The 15,509-nt window shown below is 24.2% G+C and overlaps 2 protein-coding genes across 12 annotated transcripts in view; one reads left to right on the top strand and one right to left on the bottom strand.

Moving 5' to 3' along the window:
• Window positions 1-477: 477 nt before the first annotated feature.
• Window positions 478-1,707, top strand: LOC129611203 (uncharacterized). 2 transcript variants are annotated; one of them, XM_055524195.1, is made up of 4 exons: window positions 478-620; window positions 775-856; window positions 1,008-1,182; window positions 1,268-1,707. In XM_055524195.1, exons 1-4 carry the CDS (start codon window positions 603-605, stop codon window positions 1,275-1,277), a joined length of 285 nt encoding a protein of 94 aa, XP_055380170.1. In that variant the 5' UTR covers window positions 478-602; the 3' UTR covers window positions 1,278-1,707. The 2 variants fall into 2 exon arrangements, with proteins under 2 accessions (XP_055380170.1, XP_055380169.1); XM_055524194.1 differs by having other exon boundaries at window positions 1,257-1,707.
• Window positions 1,708-4,562: 2,855 nt separating this feature from the next.
• LOC129610990 (serine/threonine-protein kinase N) overlaps window positions 4,563-15,509 on the bottom strand; it is a 137,797-nt gene continuing 126,850 nt past the window's right edge. For 5 of the 10 annotated variants that reach the window (XM_055523866.1, XM_055523870.1, XM_055523868.1 and 2 more), the window contains 9 exons: window positions 13,623-14,897; window positions 12,144-12,509; window positions 11,823-12,071; window positions 8,583-9,245; window positions 6,942-7,131; window positions 6,045-6,226; window positions 5,775-5,882; window positions 5,575-5,715; window positions 4,563-5,041 (listed from right to left, as the gene is read on the bottom strand). In XM_055523866.1, the coding sequence (XP_055379841.1) occupies window positions 4,898-5,041; window positions 5,575-5,715; window positions 5,775-5,882; window positions 6,045-6,226; window positions 6,942-7,131; window positions 8,583-9,245; window positions 11,823-12,071; window positions 12,144-12,509; window positions 13,623-14,897 (3,318 nt within the window). In that variant the 3' untranslated portion in view covers window positions 4,563-4,897. The remainder of the gene's footprint in view (window positions 5,042-5,574; window positions 5,716-5,774; window positions 5,883-6,044; window positions 6,227-6,941; window positions 7,132-8,582; window positions 9,246-11,822; window positions 12,072-12,143; window positions 12,510-13,622; window positions 14,898-15,509) is intronic. The other 5 variants (XM_055523865.1, XM_055523871.1, XM_055523872.1 and 2 more) reach the window with 5 other exon arrangements.

Raw genomic sequence — 15,509 nt, 5'->3', positions numbered from 1 at the left:
ATTATCAAAATAAGGTCTATTTTGCAGTACATAATACAATTTTTTACATAAAATGAAATTTCAAAATTTTAATTGACGGAATTTCACAAATTATTTACTTGACGAAATTTTTTAAACTTTGTAATGGGAAAGTGTAGGCGGAAAATTCCATTCTTTTAAATTAGTTTTAAAATCTGAATGTTACAGTGCAGATGGAAATTGACGGCTCCGATATAAGCAAGTTAATGTCAAGAGAGTTTTAATACACACAAAAATATTACTAATTCGATAAAATATTTCAGCATTTTCTGTTTACCTGGCGAAAAAATTTTTAGAATTAATTTGTCCATACCAACTCTGATTAAGTGTAAACCACGCGATTCTTACTAAGACAATTGAGTAAATATTTTGACATTTGAGTGTTTTATATTAGTGTCATTTATATTGCACTCGGATAACGTCATTTACAGCCATACCATACCAACCAGTAGTTGATTAGATATGTCAAATTTGCATCTTGTTATTGTTTACAAGTACAAATTTTGTAACTTTATTTTAAATTTTTAAATTTTTAAAAATGCTTTCATAATAGAAAGTAATAATTTTTGCTATTAAGAAACCTAATGGAAGCAATAGAATTGGTGAGTGAAAATTTTCCAAATCATTTTCCGTTTTATAATAAATACGTGATAAGTAGCCTAAGTTTGGAAGTTTGTTTATTTCTTCAGTTTTGTTAAGTTTTAACTTTTACATGTTCTTTAAGAACTTTTATAACAACATAAATTTTCTTTTTAGTTAAGAGAATTCAATGGTCTGGGATGCGGTGACGAAAAGAAATGTGCTATAGCATATAGACTGTTTGTTAATCTAAAGGAAGGTAGGTGGGTTTACGAACAAATGTACGTAGGTACATAAGGTGCCTATTTGGTACAAAAAAATTTACAATAATATCTACATGATGTAAATATATCTTTTAATTGTATTATAATTAAAATATAGTTATAGTATTTAATATTACATATTTCCAGTTTGCAAGTATGAAAATATTGAAAGAATATACGATGCAAATTTTGATGAAATTTACTTTTCTGTTCCGGTAGGAAATAAATGGGAAATTTACTTACCGATTTCAAGTTTCGATACCATTGATTTGTTAAAAATCGAAAAATTACAAGAAACATTTTGTAATGATGATACAAAAAGGTCTGAAATTGAGTTTTCTTCTCGTTGGTTTAAGAATTTTTCAATTTCAATTCAATTTTCAATTCTTTCTTTAGTTTCATTTTAGGAATTTGTGACCCTGATTCTACTGTATTGTATTACAAATTAACAAATAAATGGATAGATAAAGAAGAGAAAAAGGCTGAGGAAACAGTCGCGGACTAGATATTTTGTAAAAAAAATATAGTAAAATATATAAGATTAGGAGAAAATTATCTACGTACTTTTGATCTTATAAAATTAAGGTTCAATATTATAATTATTATAGTATTACAAAACAGATAAAAATCATTTTTTAATTACGGCCACAGGAAATTAATCTCAAAAGAAAAATCATGATTGTAAATCTTTGTAACATACTAATAAATATTGCAAAATACTAATTTTCTAATACAAAATTCCATCATTATAAAAATTTGTAATTTTGCACATAAAATAATTATAACAAAAAATTTTAGGTCAAAATTTTAATTTTATAAATCGTTACTAATAAAAACAATTAACTAAAGTTATCAGCTGACATTATAATTTTCATAGTTTTTTATTATTTAGAGTTTGTATTATCGGAACTATTATAAAAATGTCTTCAAAAATGAATTATGATTAACTCTTGATATGATTGAACAACATACTCAGCGATTAGAACTTATATTCTATATTGATCAAATAAATAAAATGCAATATATTATCTGAAAGGAGCAATAGAGGAAATAAAAGAAAAATTTTGGATTATGGTAAGCAAAGTTTTGACTACTTCTTCGGTTTGAAGAAAAAGTAGAGATAACTACCCAAATTGAGTTCACATTTTAATTTTCAATACAAGTGTTTGTTAAGAACGACGTGTTTTAGTATTACCTTCGAATTTACAATTTAAAAAAAAAATCTGATATGATCAGCACGTAACCGGGCGCAATGTATATTGCCTAGTTGAGTGAAAGTGTTACAGAAGATTATGAAAATGCGTTTTTAACACTTTTTCAGAATTTTAAGGACACTAATAAGTTTTTTGTTAATATACCTATAAAAATGTGAATTTGGCTCTTAGTAGAGTTTCGCTTTGTGCTACCCAAATTCCCTGAAATGTTAGTTTCTGTAATAACCAGAACTCAAATTATTAAATTTGAAGAAATTCCATAAATTCGTTCCATAGATATGGTAAAAAATGTTAAATCGGCCTTTAGATCAGTTTTCGAGCCCTGATCCAATTAATTTATGAATTCATTGTTTTACCACCTCGAATTTTAATGTTAAATTCCAATGATCTCGTTTGATTATTTTTTTTTATATACGCAAAAATGTATATTTGGCCTGTCCTGTTGCTAATTTCTTCCAAAGGTTAGGAGGTTTTGCGTACGGTCGAATTAAGCTAATATGTATATGAAAATTTAAGTAAATCAGTTGAATATTTTCTTCAAAATGATCAAAAATGTAAAACAGGCTCGTTAAAAGGCCCAGTTCCCGAGGTCTGATATATTCCAAAGTTGATCAGTCCGTGCCGTAGTGGAAATAAACTTATACATATATAAAATTTCAGTAAAATCATTTCAGCCGAACTTGATATACACGCGTGCACACACAGACAGACCGACACCTCTCTCTAAAAATAGTTTATTTACACTTCCCTACTATAGAGAAGTGCAAAATTTATTGCCATCACTTAATTTCCCTTATTATATGCAATGCGGTCGGTAATACGAGTATGAATAGGCGGATATAAATTTTTGTTTTATTTTCTAAACTTTATTTTGAATGCTCAAAATGCTAATAATCAATGAAATTGGCAAATAACGCTCAATATAATGCTAATTAATGCTCTGTCGAGATTTCCAAACATAAGTTTCCATTGCTATCAGAAATTTCCGTTGACTCCGTCAGGTGAAATAACTTTCAAGAATCAAAAAACCAAGCTAAATATATTTGGTTTAGAAAACATTTAATTGTACACATACGCCAAAAATTACAAACTTTCTTAAAATTTTATTTATTTTTTCAAACTATAACATTGTAAGAAATTTTCATTCAGATAAGTTACTAGTTCACGTACAGTTCTAAGAGCAGAAAATGTAATATTTTATTTTTAATTGCTTATTGCGCTTTGAAATACATACATATATACATAATATGTACATATATAAATTCCATTGCAGGTAATAAAAAACATTCTCTACATTCTACTAAGGGTAAGACATTTATTAAAAAAAAAAGGAGTGATTGCAATTGTACAAAAAATTTTGAAGACTAAGCTTAATCCTAAAATTTACGTAAAAATTTAAGATTTTTATTTTTTATTAATTTGTAAGATATATGTATATATTATATAAATAGATATTATAAATATGTATATAAAATAAAACACTATTTAATTTTTTTTATTTATTTGTTCATAATAATAATAATAATAATAAAGTTTTATTTGAATAAAAACGGCATGCTGTTATATATAAAATTAATAATAATAATTAATTATTTTGTTTTTGTTTTTTTTTAATAATTGTAAATTGATTTCATTTTTAAATCAATTTAAAAAAAAAAATGAAAAACATTAACTATAGATAGACTACTCAAAAAAAAAAAAAAAACAATAAATTTGTATTATATATATAATTATGTCGATATTTTATGCATGTATATATATATATATATATAGATTTTGAAAATGTATAAATATTATATATATATATATATATTTATAAAGTGTATAATATGTAGTTTATCTGTGTTTAAATTTTAATCAATAATATAATAAAAATTTTTCTTTTTCTTCTACTAAATTAATTATAATATTTTAATAATAAATGGTAATAATAATTAATAATTAATTAATTTTCTTTTTCTTTTATTTTTCTTTACTTTTTGTTTTTAGTTCATTCTTCATATTTTGTTATTTTTTAAACTCTAACAATTTCAATATATTCTTAACATTCCCACTTCTTTTCTATTTTTAAAAAACATTTCAATTAATATTTTAATTTTTTTTTTAATTTTTCTTTTATTTTTAATAATTATATTAATAATAATAATAATAATTAGAAGGATATTAAAATTTTTAATTTATTATTTCATATCTTAAAATTTAATATAAACAAATTTTTGCTTATTAATTTATAAAAGTTTTGTAATATTTTATAATAATTGTTTTTATTTTATTTTTTTAAATTTAATTTCATTTTTTATAATAGTTTATAAAATGTTTTTTTTTTAAATATTTTAGAAAAATTTTTTAATTTTTTAGAAAAAAATTGTTTTTTTTTTTGTTTTATTCATGTATTTATATATGCGTATATAAATATATTAACTTTTAATATACATATAAAAAAAAACAGTTGATGTTTTAAGTTTCAAATTATTTTTCTTTGTAAATTTTATTAATAGGAAAATTGCTGTTTCAGTTACATAATAATGCTCAGTTATTTAATTTAACTTAACTTTTACTTTAACTTTTATATTTTATACATTCTATATATGAGTGAATATTTTATTAAAATATAAAAATTTTAATATTAATTTTTTATTTTTCTTTCTTTTTATTTATAAATATATATAATTTAGTTCACAAAAAAAAAAAAAAAAATAGTAATTTTAATATGAATTTAAGTTGTTTGAATTTTTTATTTTATTTCTTTTAGGTTTTAGTAGTTTTATTCATTTAATTAAACAATATTTTAATAATAAAATTTTATAATCTAATAAATTAACATCAACACCAATCAGCTGTATATGTAAAATCTGCAAAGAACATATGCTCTTCTTCAGTCAAATGTCTCGGTTCTTTTGGTGGTGTTAATGCTGGTTTTTCAGAGGTAAATTCTTCATCGAAATTTGATACATCCTCAAGATGTCGCTAAAATAAAAATAAAAATTTATTAATAAAAATTTTAAAAATCATAGAAGAAATTGGAAATTATATTAATAATTTTCTTTCTCTTAAAATAAAACATGTGTTTGGGAATAATAACAAAAAGCTAGTATGTAGTTTGGGAGTAATAATGTTAAAACTACAATAGACAATATAACAAGTGTATTATAGCAGAGATGGATTTATTTACGGTATTTTAATGCTAACAATTCTGGATAAAAAAAAGATTTGTATAATGCAAAGTAAAATTTTTGCGAAATAAAAATTTATTTAATAACTTGATTAAGTTTATTAGAATTACAAATAATAATGAATGTGAATAATAAAACGCGAAATATAAATTTCTCTATAGTTGAAAAAATTATGTTTGGGTTTGGTAAAAAAAAATATTTTCATCAATTAGGAAAATTTCTTCAGTGAAATAAGATTTTTAAAAAAAGGGTTCTAAAAAACTTACGCGACTATGATAGTCTACTGAATTTTTGTGAAATTAATTTTAAATTTTATTGTTAACTTACAATTGTTGGCACAAATGGTGGTCGGACCTTCCGCAATAATAAATCATCCCATGCAATAGTTCTAAAGAATGCTTGTTTTTTAACATCTTCTGCATCACGTTCAGATGAACCAAGTCGTCTTTCGGGATTTTTTCGTAAAAGCTAAAAAAATTAAGATCACAAATAATATTTGACTATTTTATAATTTATTAAAATTTTACCCTTCGCATAATAGCAATTGCTTCTAATGATAAAAATCTTGGATATCTAACTTCATCATTAACAATTGAATCAAAAACTTCTTCTTCATCATCCCCTGGGAATGGAGACTAAAATAAACACAAAATTAAAAAATTATTAAGTTAATAATATTATTAAATTAAGTGATTGAAATTATTTTGTCAACATTATAAAATAAAATGCTCTTAATATACTTTCCATTTTGCACAAAAATATCTAGAATGCAGAAAAAAAAATAAAAAAAAACTAACCTCTCCAACAAGCATTTCAAATATTAAAACTCCTAATCCCCACCAATCTACAGCTCTTGTGTATGATGTTTCAGTTAAAACTTCTGGTGCTAAAAATTCTGGTGTACCACAAAATGTTCCAGTACGATCACCAAAGCCCATACCTTCTTTACATAAACCAAAATCAGCGATTTTTACATAACCTAAAATAAATAAATGAAAAATTAAATTAGTACTCGTATGTAAGAATAAAAAGTTTCGTTATCTTGGAGAAAATTTTCAGTTTCTTTTACGATTTGGAAATTTCGAAGAGTCATCTTATTATTAATATGTTTTCAATTTCAACGTTGACATATACATTTCCTATATATTTTTTTTAAATTCATAAAATAAATTGCTAATTATAGAAATTTAACAATTTAGTATTAGAGTTTCTTTAATCATATAACGATTTTATTTTTTAATGTAAATTTCTTTAGCACAACAAAAACAAATAATAAGTTGAGGTGACGAGCTTCTAGAGGAAGCAAAGAACGAAAAAATAAGTAGAAACTGTTTCATTAGAGCATTGTTTGGACCAGTTTGTGCAACCTTTCAGTCTAAATGAGAGCAAAATGAATATTAGGCAAAGTACTTGTAGTAATTGAATACATTGATTTTCTAAGGTTGGAACAGTATTTTTATAGTAGTTAAAAGATTGACTATTCGAATAGTATATTATAATTAATTGGAAATTTTTTAATTATTAGAAAATTTTAAATCTAATTATAAACAATTTTTAAGATCAATATATTATTTTGCCCTATAAAAATTGTATGAACTGTAACTCCCCTCTGTAAACTCCTCTACCTCCAATAAATTTTTTTCTCTTTAATTAGAAATTAATAAATTAATAAACTCATTTCGATTCCTTCTTACCTTCTGTATCTAATAACAGATTATCTAATTTCAAGTCACGATAAATAATTTTGTTTTCATGCAAATATTGTAAACCTAAAACAACACATGCAGCATAAAACACAGCACGTGGCTCTGAGAATACATCTGTATGGATGTGCATCATTAGATCACCACCAGCGGCATATTCCATTACAAAACAAACATGTTGCTAAAATTATAAAAAAAAATATATATTTAATATTAATTTTTATTAATAATTGAATTTAACTAAATAAAAATTTCTGTGTACTGTTAAAAAAGTAAACAAGAAAATATTAAAATCTAATTTTATTTGAAGAGATAGCGTCTGGCTTCACAAGCAGAGCTTATTATCGGAAACGGTTTTGTTTTATTATATTTAAAATCATTTTTTTTCTAAAGAAGTTAAGGATATGAAATTTATTACATTTGTAATAAGATAGGAGCTTGAAATAGTAAAATTGATGAAAACAATAACAAAATAGCATTTAAAATCAAGAAAATAGTTATCAAGTGAAGATAAAAAAATTTCAAAAGGGTCCTATCACACATTACAAGATAAGTAAAAATTTTAAAAAGAAGGAGTCAAGAAGATTAAATTAAAAAATTTTTAAAAATTGCAAAAGGTTACAAAATAAAGTAAAAAAGTATCTAAAAAAAACAATAACTTGGCTAACAATAATGTTGAATATAGAAAATTTTCTCTTGTTTACTTGAATTTTACTTCTTTTCAAAAATTTTCTAAAAATAAAGTATTTCGATTTAAAATGACAATCCAATTTCAGATATTGGATGGTTTCCGAAATTTTCAAGAAATTGGAAGGTTGAGTGAAAATTCAATATACATATAAATTGTTGGCAGAGTAGGTCTTTAAAATATTTTTTTTTTTTAGTTTTTGCTAAATAATTTAGGATGGAAAATCGAAAGTATCTACATGGGTATTCTTAGGCTTATACAAAATCTAAATAATTGAAAATATTATCCTTGACATGTAAAAATGAATTTTCTTATTGAATCGGTAAGGATTTCAATGATTCACTATAATTATAATGCAGTAGTAAAATATGAAAAAAAATATGTATAACAGAATTCGTATGTAATTTGCAATATTGATTGAAAATTGCACCAATGTAATCTTTTTCTGTATAAGTATATACATATGCATGAAATTCAATTGGTTAACTATTCTATAATTTAATAACTTTTAAATAATTTTAAAATGTAGTCCTGTAATTGAAATTAGTACATTTATATTAGTGTAATACAGAAATTTAACTAAATTTTTTTTATATTGTTGACAAGCTCAATTTTGAATTACAGTAACTAATTTAAAACTATGTTTTTCCAAATAAGAATTCAAATTTTCAGATGAAATTAATTGTCTCAGTTTAAAGGATTGGTAATTTTGGAATTTTACACCTTTTTGAGATGAACATAGTCAAAATGTATCGCCTATTGTCAACCTAAAAGAAAATAATTAGATTTGTCACTTTACACAAAAATATTTAACAGGTAAGTTTGTCTTTTCTAACATTAATAAAACTAGACCATTTGCATCAAAGCATCTAGATAATATTATACTTAATGTATAATATATTATTAATTATAATATTCATACTTAATGTTATATATTAACTTACCTCAGTTTGAAAGCATGCATACAAATTAACTAAAAATGGATGTCTCATTGCGTTAGCAACTTCAAATATTCTTTTTTCACTTAATAATGATTCAACTTCATCTCTAGATATAATGTCACCTTTCTTTAATGCTTTTATTGCATAATATTCATTGCTTGTTTTTAATTGTGATAATATAACTTTACCAAAATGACCACGTCCCAATACACTTAATAAACGGAAATTATCAATTGATAGATTACCAGTTGATTGTGATTGTCGTCTTGATTCATATGCAGAATCACGATATTGTAAACGTTGTACAACTCTACGATTAGCTGGTAATGGTTGTTGTTGTTGTTGCTGTTGTTGTTGATGTGCCTGCTGTTGTTGAATAATATTTGGTTGTATTAAACCAACAGAATTATTAACCAATTCAAATTGATTTTGATAAATTGGTTGTTGTTGTTGTTGGTGCTGTTGTTGTTGTTGTTGAATAACTGCATTAGGAATATGTTGCCTTTGCATTGGTTGCGGTGTAAATGGTGGTTGTTGTTGTTGTTGTTGATACTGTTGTGGTATAGATGAATCTTGTATTATAGGAGATGTTGGTACATATTGTTGTTGTTGTTGTTGCTGTTGTTGATTATTATTAACAGCCAAATTTCCAAATTGTGATATTATCTATATTTATTAAAACATTGATTGATAAAATATAAAAATTTTATTAAAAAATAAATTAGTAAATATTTCAAAAAAGAAATTTTGGAGTTTTATTTTTTACAAATTTGAAAATTAAAATTTTGATTAGAAAACCAATTTTTTTTTATAAATTTTTTTTTTTTTTTTTAAATAAAACATAAAATTTTTAAGCAACACGGTAGAATTTTTTCCTTTGCAGATCATTTAAATACATAATTATTTTAAAAAGGATATTCGATACAAGTATTTTTTTTATATCCATTTTGAAGTATAAATTTTATATGTGTATGTTTATACAACTGCATAAATATGTGTAAATTTTTATTGTGTATAAAATAATTATTATGACATTGCATTCAAGAACATCAGCAAAATATAACCAACACCAAATTCAAAGCATGTGTGTATATAGAAGCTTTGCATACAACAATACTAAAATGTTAACAATAATAAAGTTTAAAAAAAAAATTTTTTTTTCATTTGATTCAGAAACTGTTTACGAATTTTAGTAAAAAAAGAAAGGGAGAATTTTAACACATTATGAGTTTTAAGTTGTTATTTAAATTGTTACTCTCAACTTGCACAAAAAATAATGGAAAATATGAATTTAAATTTGAAAATCTAATTAAAATTGTTATTTGAGTATTTGAGTCGGAAATGGTTACGTAAAAACATAATTTTCAAACCCTTGTACTAAATTGAATTATTTAAGAGTTAGTTTGCTTTATTATTTTAATTTACTTACAACAATAAGAAACAGTTTTAAACATAAACTTGTAAGTGTTAATATATTATCTCCTATATTCTCTGAGACATGATAATTTCAAATTTTAGAAATTTGTTTCATACTTAAGGCTGCGAAATTTTTGAACAATATCTTAAATTTAACTATAACGTATAGTAGGAAAAATAGAAATTTTATGAAAATCTTCTTTAATTTTAAGGATCACATAATTGTTTTGTTTCTATTTTATTTTCTTTAACATAATAACAATATAAATTTGTTTCTACTAAAGTATTTTCAATATAACAAATTATAAATTTAAGGTTTATAGCTAAAAGTATGAATTATTTGTTAGAAAACAGAATATAAGTTGCCTCCTAACAGAAAATAGGTACATAATTTGTATTAGGTCTTCTTTGTTTAGTTTAAAAGAAAAAAAGTAATGCTTTCAAATTTTGAATAAAGGAACCTCAAATAAATCTTTGGTTTTTCAGTTTCTTTCTAAATAATACACTAGATTCTCTCAATAAATAAACGGATCTACTTGATTTACTTGAATTATAAAAGTCAAACTGGTAAAAGAATTTTTACCTATACATTTTAATAATTCTTTTCAATAGTAAGTAAGAAAATTAATGTATGAAATTGGCTTGTATTGCAAATTTATTAAACATATTATTATTTAACCATTGATATTGAACATAAAATAACATATTATTTAAGGCAATAAAATCTAGATAACAAGATTTGTAAAATTTATTTGTAAATTTAATATGTATGTATATAGAAACAGTTGAAATTATATGAAATTATTGCAATAAACAAGACGACATTCAAATTCACATATTTTTATAAATATGAATTATAAATTGGAATTGTAAGTTCCAAGCCATTGTAAGGATGAAACATACGAGTAATATGTAATTTTAATTACAAATTATAATTGTGACATTTGAAAATAGCTTGGGCAATTTATTCTTATACATACGTAGATCGTCAATGATCCTCAAAAATTAATTACAATTACCAAATCATCGTTTGTTACTACTAAAATTTTTCAAAAATTTTCGGATTTAAATAATTAAATTTTGCAAGTAGCTATTTAGAAATCATAAAAAAAAAATAAATTTAATAAAAATATTTTATATTTGTGTTTACATGCAATTTTTAGTTTTTTAGTGCAAAAGCATTGAAAATCGGATGAAAAATGAATTATAAACAAAAAAAATTTTTAATTGAACAATTATTTTACAATTTTTGCATATTTTACATTTTTATAATAATTCATAAATATTTACTTAATTATTATGTTATGTCATTAGTGCAAGAAATTGGTGATTTTGTGAAAATTATTTATTAAAACAAAAAAAAAAACAAAAAGAGAGAAAAATTTTTCACAAGAAAAGTGTTATCTGTACATTTACATATTTTATTAAATTTTTATATTTACAAAGATTTAGAAATACATACATACATATATTATATGCATACATACGAGTATACGCACGTATACATATATTTATATATAAATAAACAAGATTTATTAAAGAATTTTCCCTTTGATTTTAAGAGTTTAGGAAAAATGAAGAAAAGAATTTTCCTGTCAATAAGACTAGTAAAAAAAAAAAAAAAAAAAAAAAACGACAAAACGGAAGGAAAATAAACAACAAATTTGCAGCGCTTTACAAATATATATTAAAAAGGCATAATAATGAAATTTAAAAAACGAGAGACAGAAAAAATATAGACAAAAAAAAAACTAAATTAAAAAAAAAAAAAACAGAAATTCAACAAAACAAAAAAAAAAACAAAGAAAATCAATCACTAAATCTGACCTCTACACCACACAAACTAACATCAATTATTTTAACGCCACCAACACTAATACGATCATCATTGCATTCATCATTATCATCATCATCATCATAATCAGGATAATTGACCATTTGTGATAAACTTGGTGACGGTGATGGTGGCATTTCAATAATAGGACTAGGTGTTATATTATTAGAACCACTATGAAATACAACAGGACCAGGATTTATTGGTATTGTTAACATTGGACGTTGTTGTTGTTGCTGTTGCTGTAATTGTTGTTGTTGGTGTATTTGTTGTTGATGTTGTTGATATAATCCTCTATAACCTATATTACTTACATCACTATTCGCATATATCTGTTCCTGTGGTGAATATAATTGTTGCTGCTGTTGTTGTTGTTGCTGTTGTTGATACAACTGTTGTTGCCTTTGTTGTTGTTGATATATAAATGACTGTTGTGGTTGTAAATTATGATCACCATATTTTGGTTGATATTGAAATTGTGACTTCTGTTGTAATTGATTTTGGTAAATTGCTGATGTTGACTTTGGCTGATGAAAAGATAAATGATGTGAATATGGTTGCTGTTGTTGTTGAAATTGTTGTTGAAACTGTGATTTCGATGACGATAAAGAATGATTATAATGTAAAGTTGTTTGATCCATTTGATTAAGAAAATCAAACTCTCTCAAAGCATTCTGTAACTGCGATTAATTTATGGTAATAACATATAAAAATAAAACAAAATCAAAAACAAAACAAAAAAAAAATATACAAAAAAATAAAAGAGTACATACGACGTACATTGAACAAGTAAGGACACCGGTAAAAAAAAAAACAAAAGGGAATTGGGCAAAATTAAAAGTATAATAAAGAAAGAAAGAAAGAATAAGAAATATGTATATGTATGAACATTTAGAGAAGGATGAAAAATACATGCGTATATGTGTATGCGCATATTATATAATCACATACACATATACATATGTTTTCAAAAATTTACATTCTTAAAAATTTTTAAAAAATAAATTTTCTTTTTGTTTCATACAAGCGTGCTTAATAAACAAGGTGCAATGGGTGTATAATTTTTCATTTTTTGATCTTTCAAGTTAAAATTTAACATGTCCGGACTAATGTTACCGTATCCACAAATTTAAATGATCGCGATTAATTGTAATAATTTAAAGAACTATACGAGCATTATTAGCATTTCTTTTGGTATTTAGGTTCTGGTAAATCCTCTTTATTTTTAAAATGCATTCAATATTGTAAGAATGTGAAATAATTTCAAAAGTTATTGAGGAACAATAGGCCTTAAACATGTTAATCTTAAAATATTTTAATCAAAATGAATATTTTATTTTTAGAAAACACTATTATTATTAAAAAATAATATTTTTAATGTTAAACGAAACAATGAAATCAAATAAATACAATTTAAGCTAGAAAAAAAATTATACCAGATAAAGGCTACATGCTACCAAAATTTTTGAGAATTTTATGGATGAAATTTTGATTTTAATTTATTTGATTTTATTTGATTTTATTTGTTTCCTAAATCATTAAAAATATTTTATTAAAATTTCCACAACCAAAGTGTTAAATAGCAAAAAAAAAAAAAAAAAAACAAGTAATAATTATAAATAAACACGAGATCAGCAGTTTTTGTTTTAATGCTTATTTTTTCGACTACAATCAAATTACGCGATTTTTATTTTTTTTTTTTAAATATTAGCGATGTTTCTTTTAAAAAATCGGTAAAAAAAGAATTAAACAACAAAATAAAAGCCAAAATACTGCAATCGATTTTCACTTACCTCCTGATCTTGAACAGTTTTAGGTATTTGTTGTTGTGGTGGTGGAATCACTGGTGGCGGAGGTGGTGATGGCATTGGTGTTTTCTTTTGTGGTTTTTGCCCAGCAAATATTTGTCTTTCATTTTGTACTGGGGATGGTAATTGCTGTTGCAGTTGTTGCTGTTGCTGCTGTTGTTGTTGTTGATTATTATTTTGTTTATTTAAATGAGATGATGGTGGTGTTTCTGGTGGTAAAGCTGTAATACCTTGTAAACTAAGTGGTCTAGCACCACCTAAACCCATTGTTGTGAGATCAGGGTTTTCACCTGGTGTTTCTGTATTTTCAGTATCAATATCACCTTGACTGAAATTTAATATAACTGGTGTTGGACCTGGTGTATAAGGTTCTGTATCTGATGTACCACCAGATGATGGTGTTCTTGATATTTGCGTTTGATTTTGATTTTGTTGTGGTGTACTACGCTTTAATAAACGACCCCATGTTGCTATATTTATATTCATTTGTTTAGCTCTTGGTATATTCTTTACTTGCTGTTTATTAAATATCATACGTTGACGTTGTAATTTTGGTTTCTGTGATATCATTGGATTTAAAAATTTAATTTCAGCAAATAATAATCCTTGAGGTTCTAATTGTAATGCCATACCATGTCGTACATCATCAATAAATTCTTCTAAACGTAAAAATTTTACCGCACATAATTCACGCCAATCCCGCCAATAAACACCAATTTCTAATTCACGTGATCGATCTAGATCAATTGAAAAACGTTGATCCCATGCCTGTTGTGAACATGGTTTCCATGATGTTTGAGCAACTGTAATATTATCCAATTTAATTACAGCCATTATTTCTGATGATATTTCATCTTTAACATTATAACTTTTTGATGAGCTGCGACTTGTTACACCTTTAACGAAACTTCTTAAATCACCGGATGGTGATGAATTATTATCTTTATCACGTCTAGAACGTCCAGGTACATCTTCTAATAGATCTTGACATCCCATTAAACGTACTTCTAATTTACCGGTAACAGATGCACAACGACCCAGCGATGATACAGCTTGATATGGTTTACCACCGAAACCACCTTGAAATGGTTGCAATGATGTATATGTAACTGGTATTGGTGATGATGCTTGAACACTTTGTAATTCTGATTTTAATTGTTGAGCTGCTGGTGAATCATGTGGTAATTCTTGACGACGTAATTCTAATGATAAACGTAACAAATCAAGTTTTCGTGATGATTCTGAAAGTCTACTTTGAGCCTGTAATTAATTTAAATTAAATTAAATATTATTTTTTTTTCAAATTGAAAATTTTATTTAATTGAATAATAAAAATATAATTATAATGATAATTTTAAATAATTACTCAATTGAATTTTGCTCAATTCATTTTTAGTTACTTACAATGGATTTAAATCAAATCTTAGATTATAGATTTAGATCTTCTACAAATATGAAAGGGTTTATATTTTTGTTGATCTCCACAGATTCATAGATGCACAAATTTCTTTACCTTCTTTTACAACAATGTAAATATGAAACAGTTATTGTCAGGCTCGTTTAATGCTCTACAGTCTTTGGAACAAATTCAACAGATCCCATAAAACCATATTATTCATATAAACTGTAATTTTTTGTAATAATAAAGGAAACTGATGTTGCAGTTCCGTTTCCAGGCTTTGCAATGTGAAACCAAATTAAATTGAAAATCATGTTTAAGTTTAATTTATTTTTTTTTGTTTTATTTTCCAAAAGCATTTGAATTTTTTATACACTAAATTTACAAATATTGTAAATATTAACATTTTATACAAAATCTAAACATTTAACATTTTTACAAATCCTTCTACAAAAATCAAAAAAGAAAAAATC

Source organism: Condylostylus longicornis, unplaced genomic scaffold (genome assembly GCF_029603195.1).
Source record: "Condylostylus longicornis isolate FDR11 unplaced genomic scaffold, ASM2960319v2 ptg000048l, whole genome shotgun sequence".
Classification (NCBI taxonomy): Eukaryota; Metazoa; Arthropoda; class Insecta; order Diptera; family Dolichopodidae; genus Condylostylus; species Condylostylus longicornis.
The sequence above is the reverse complement of the archived record's forward strand: the minus strand, read 5'-3'. Positions and strand labels throughout refer to the sequence as shown.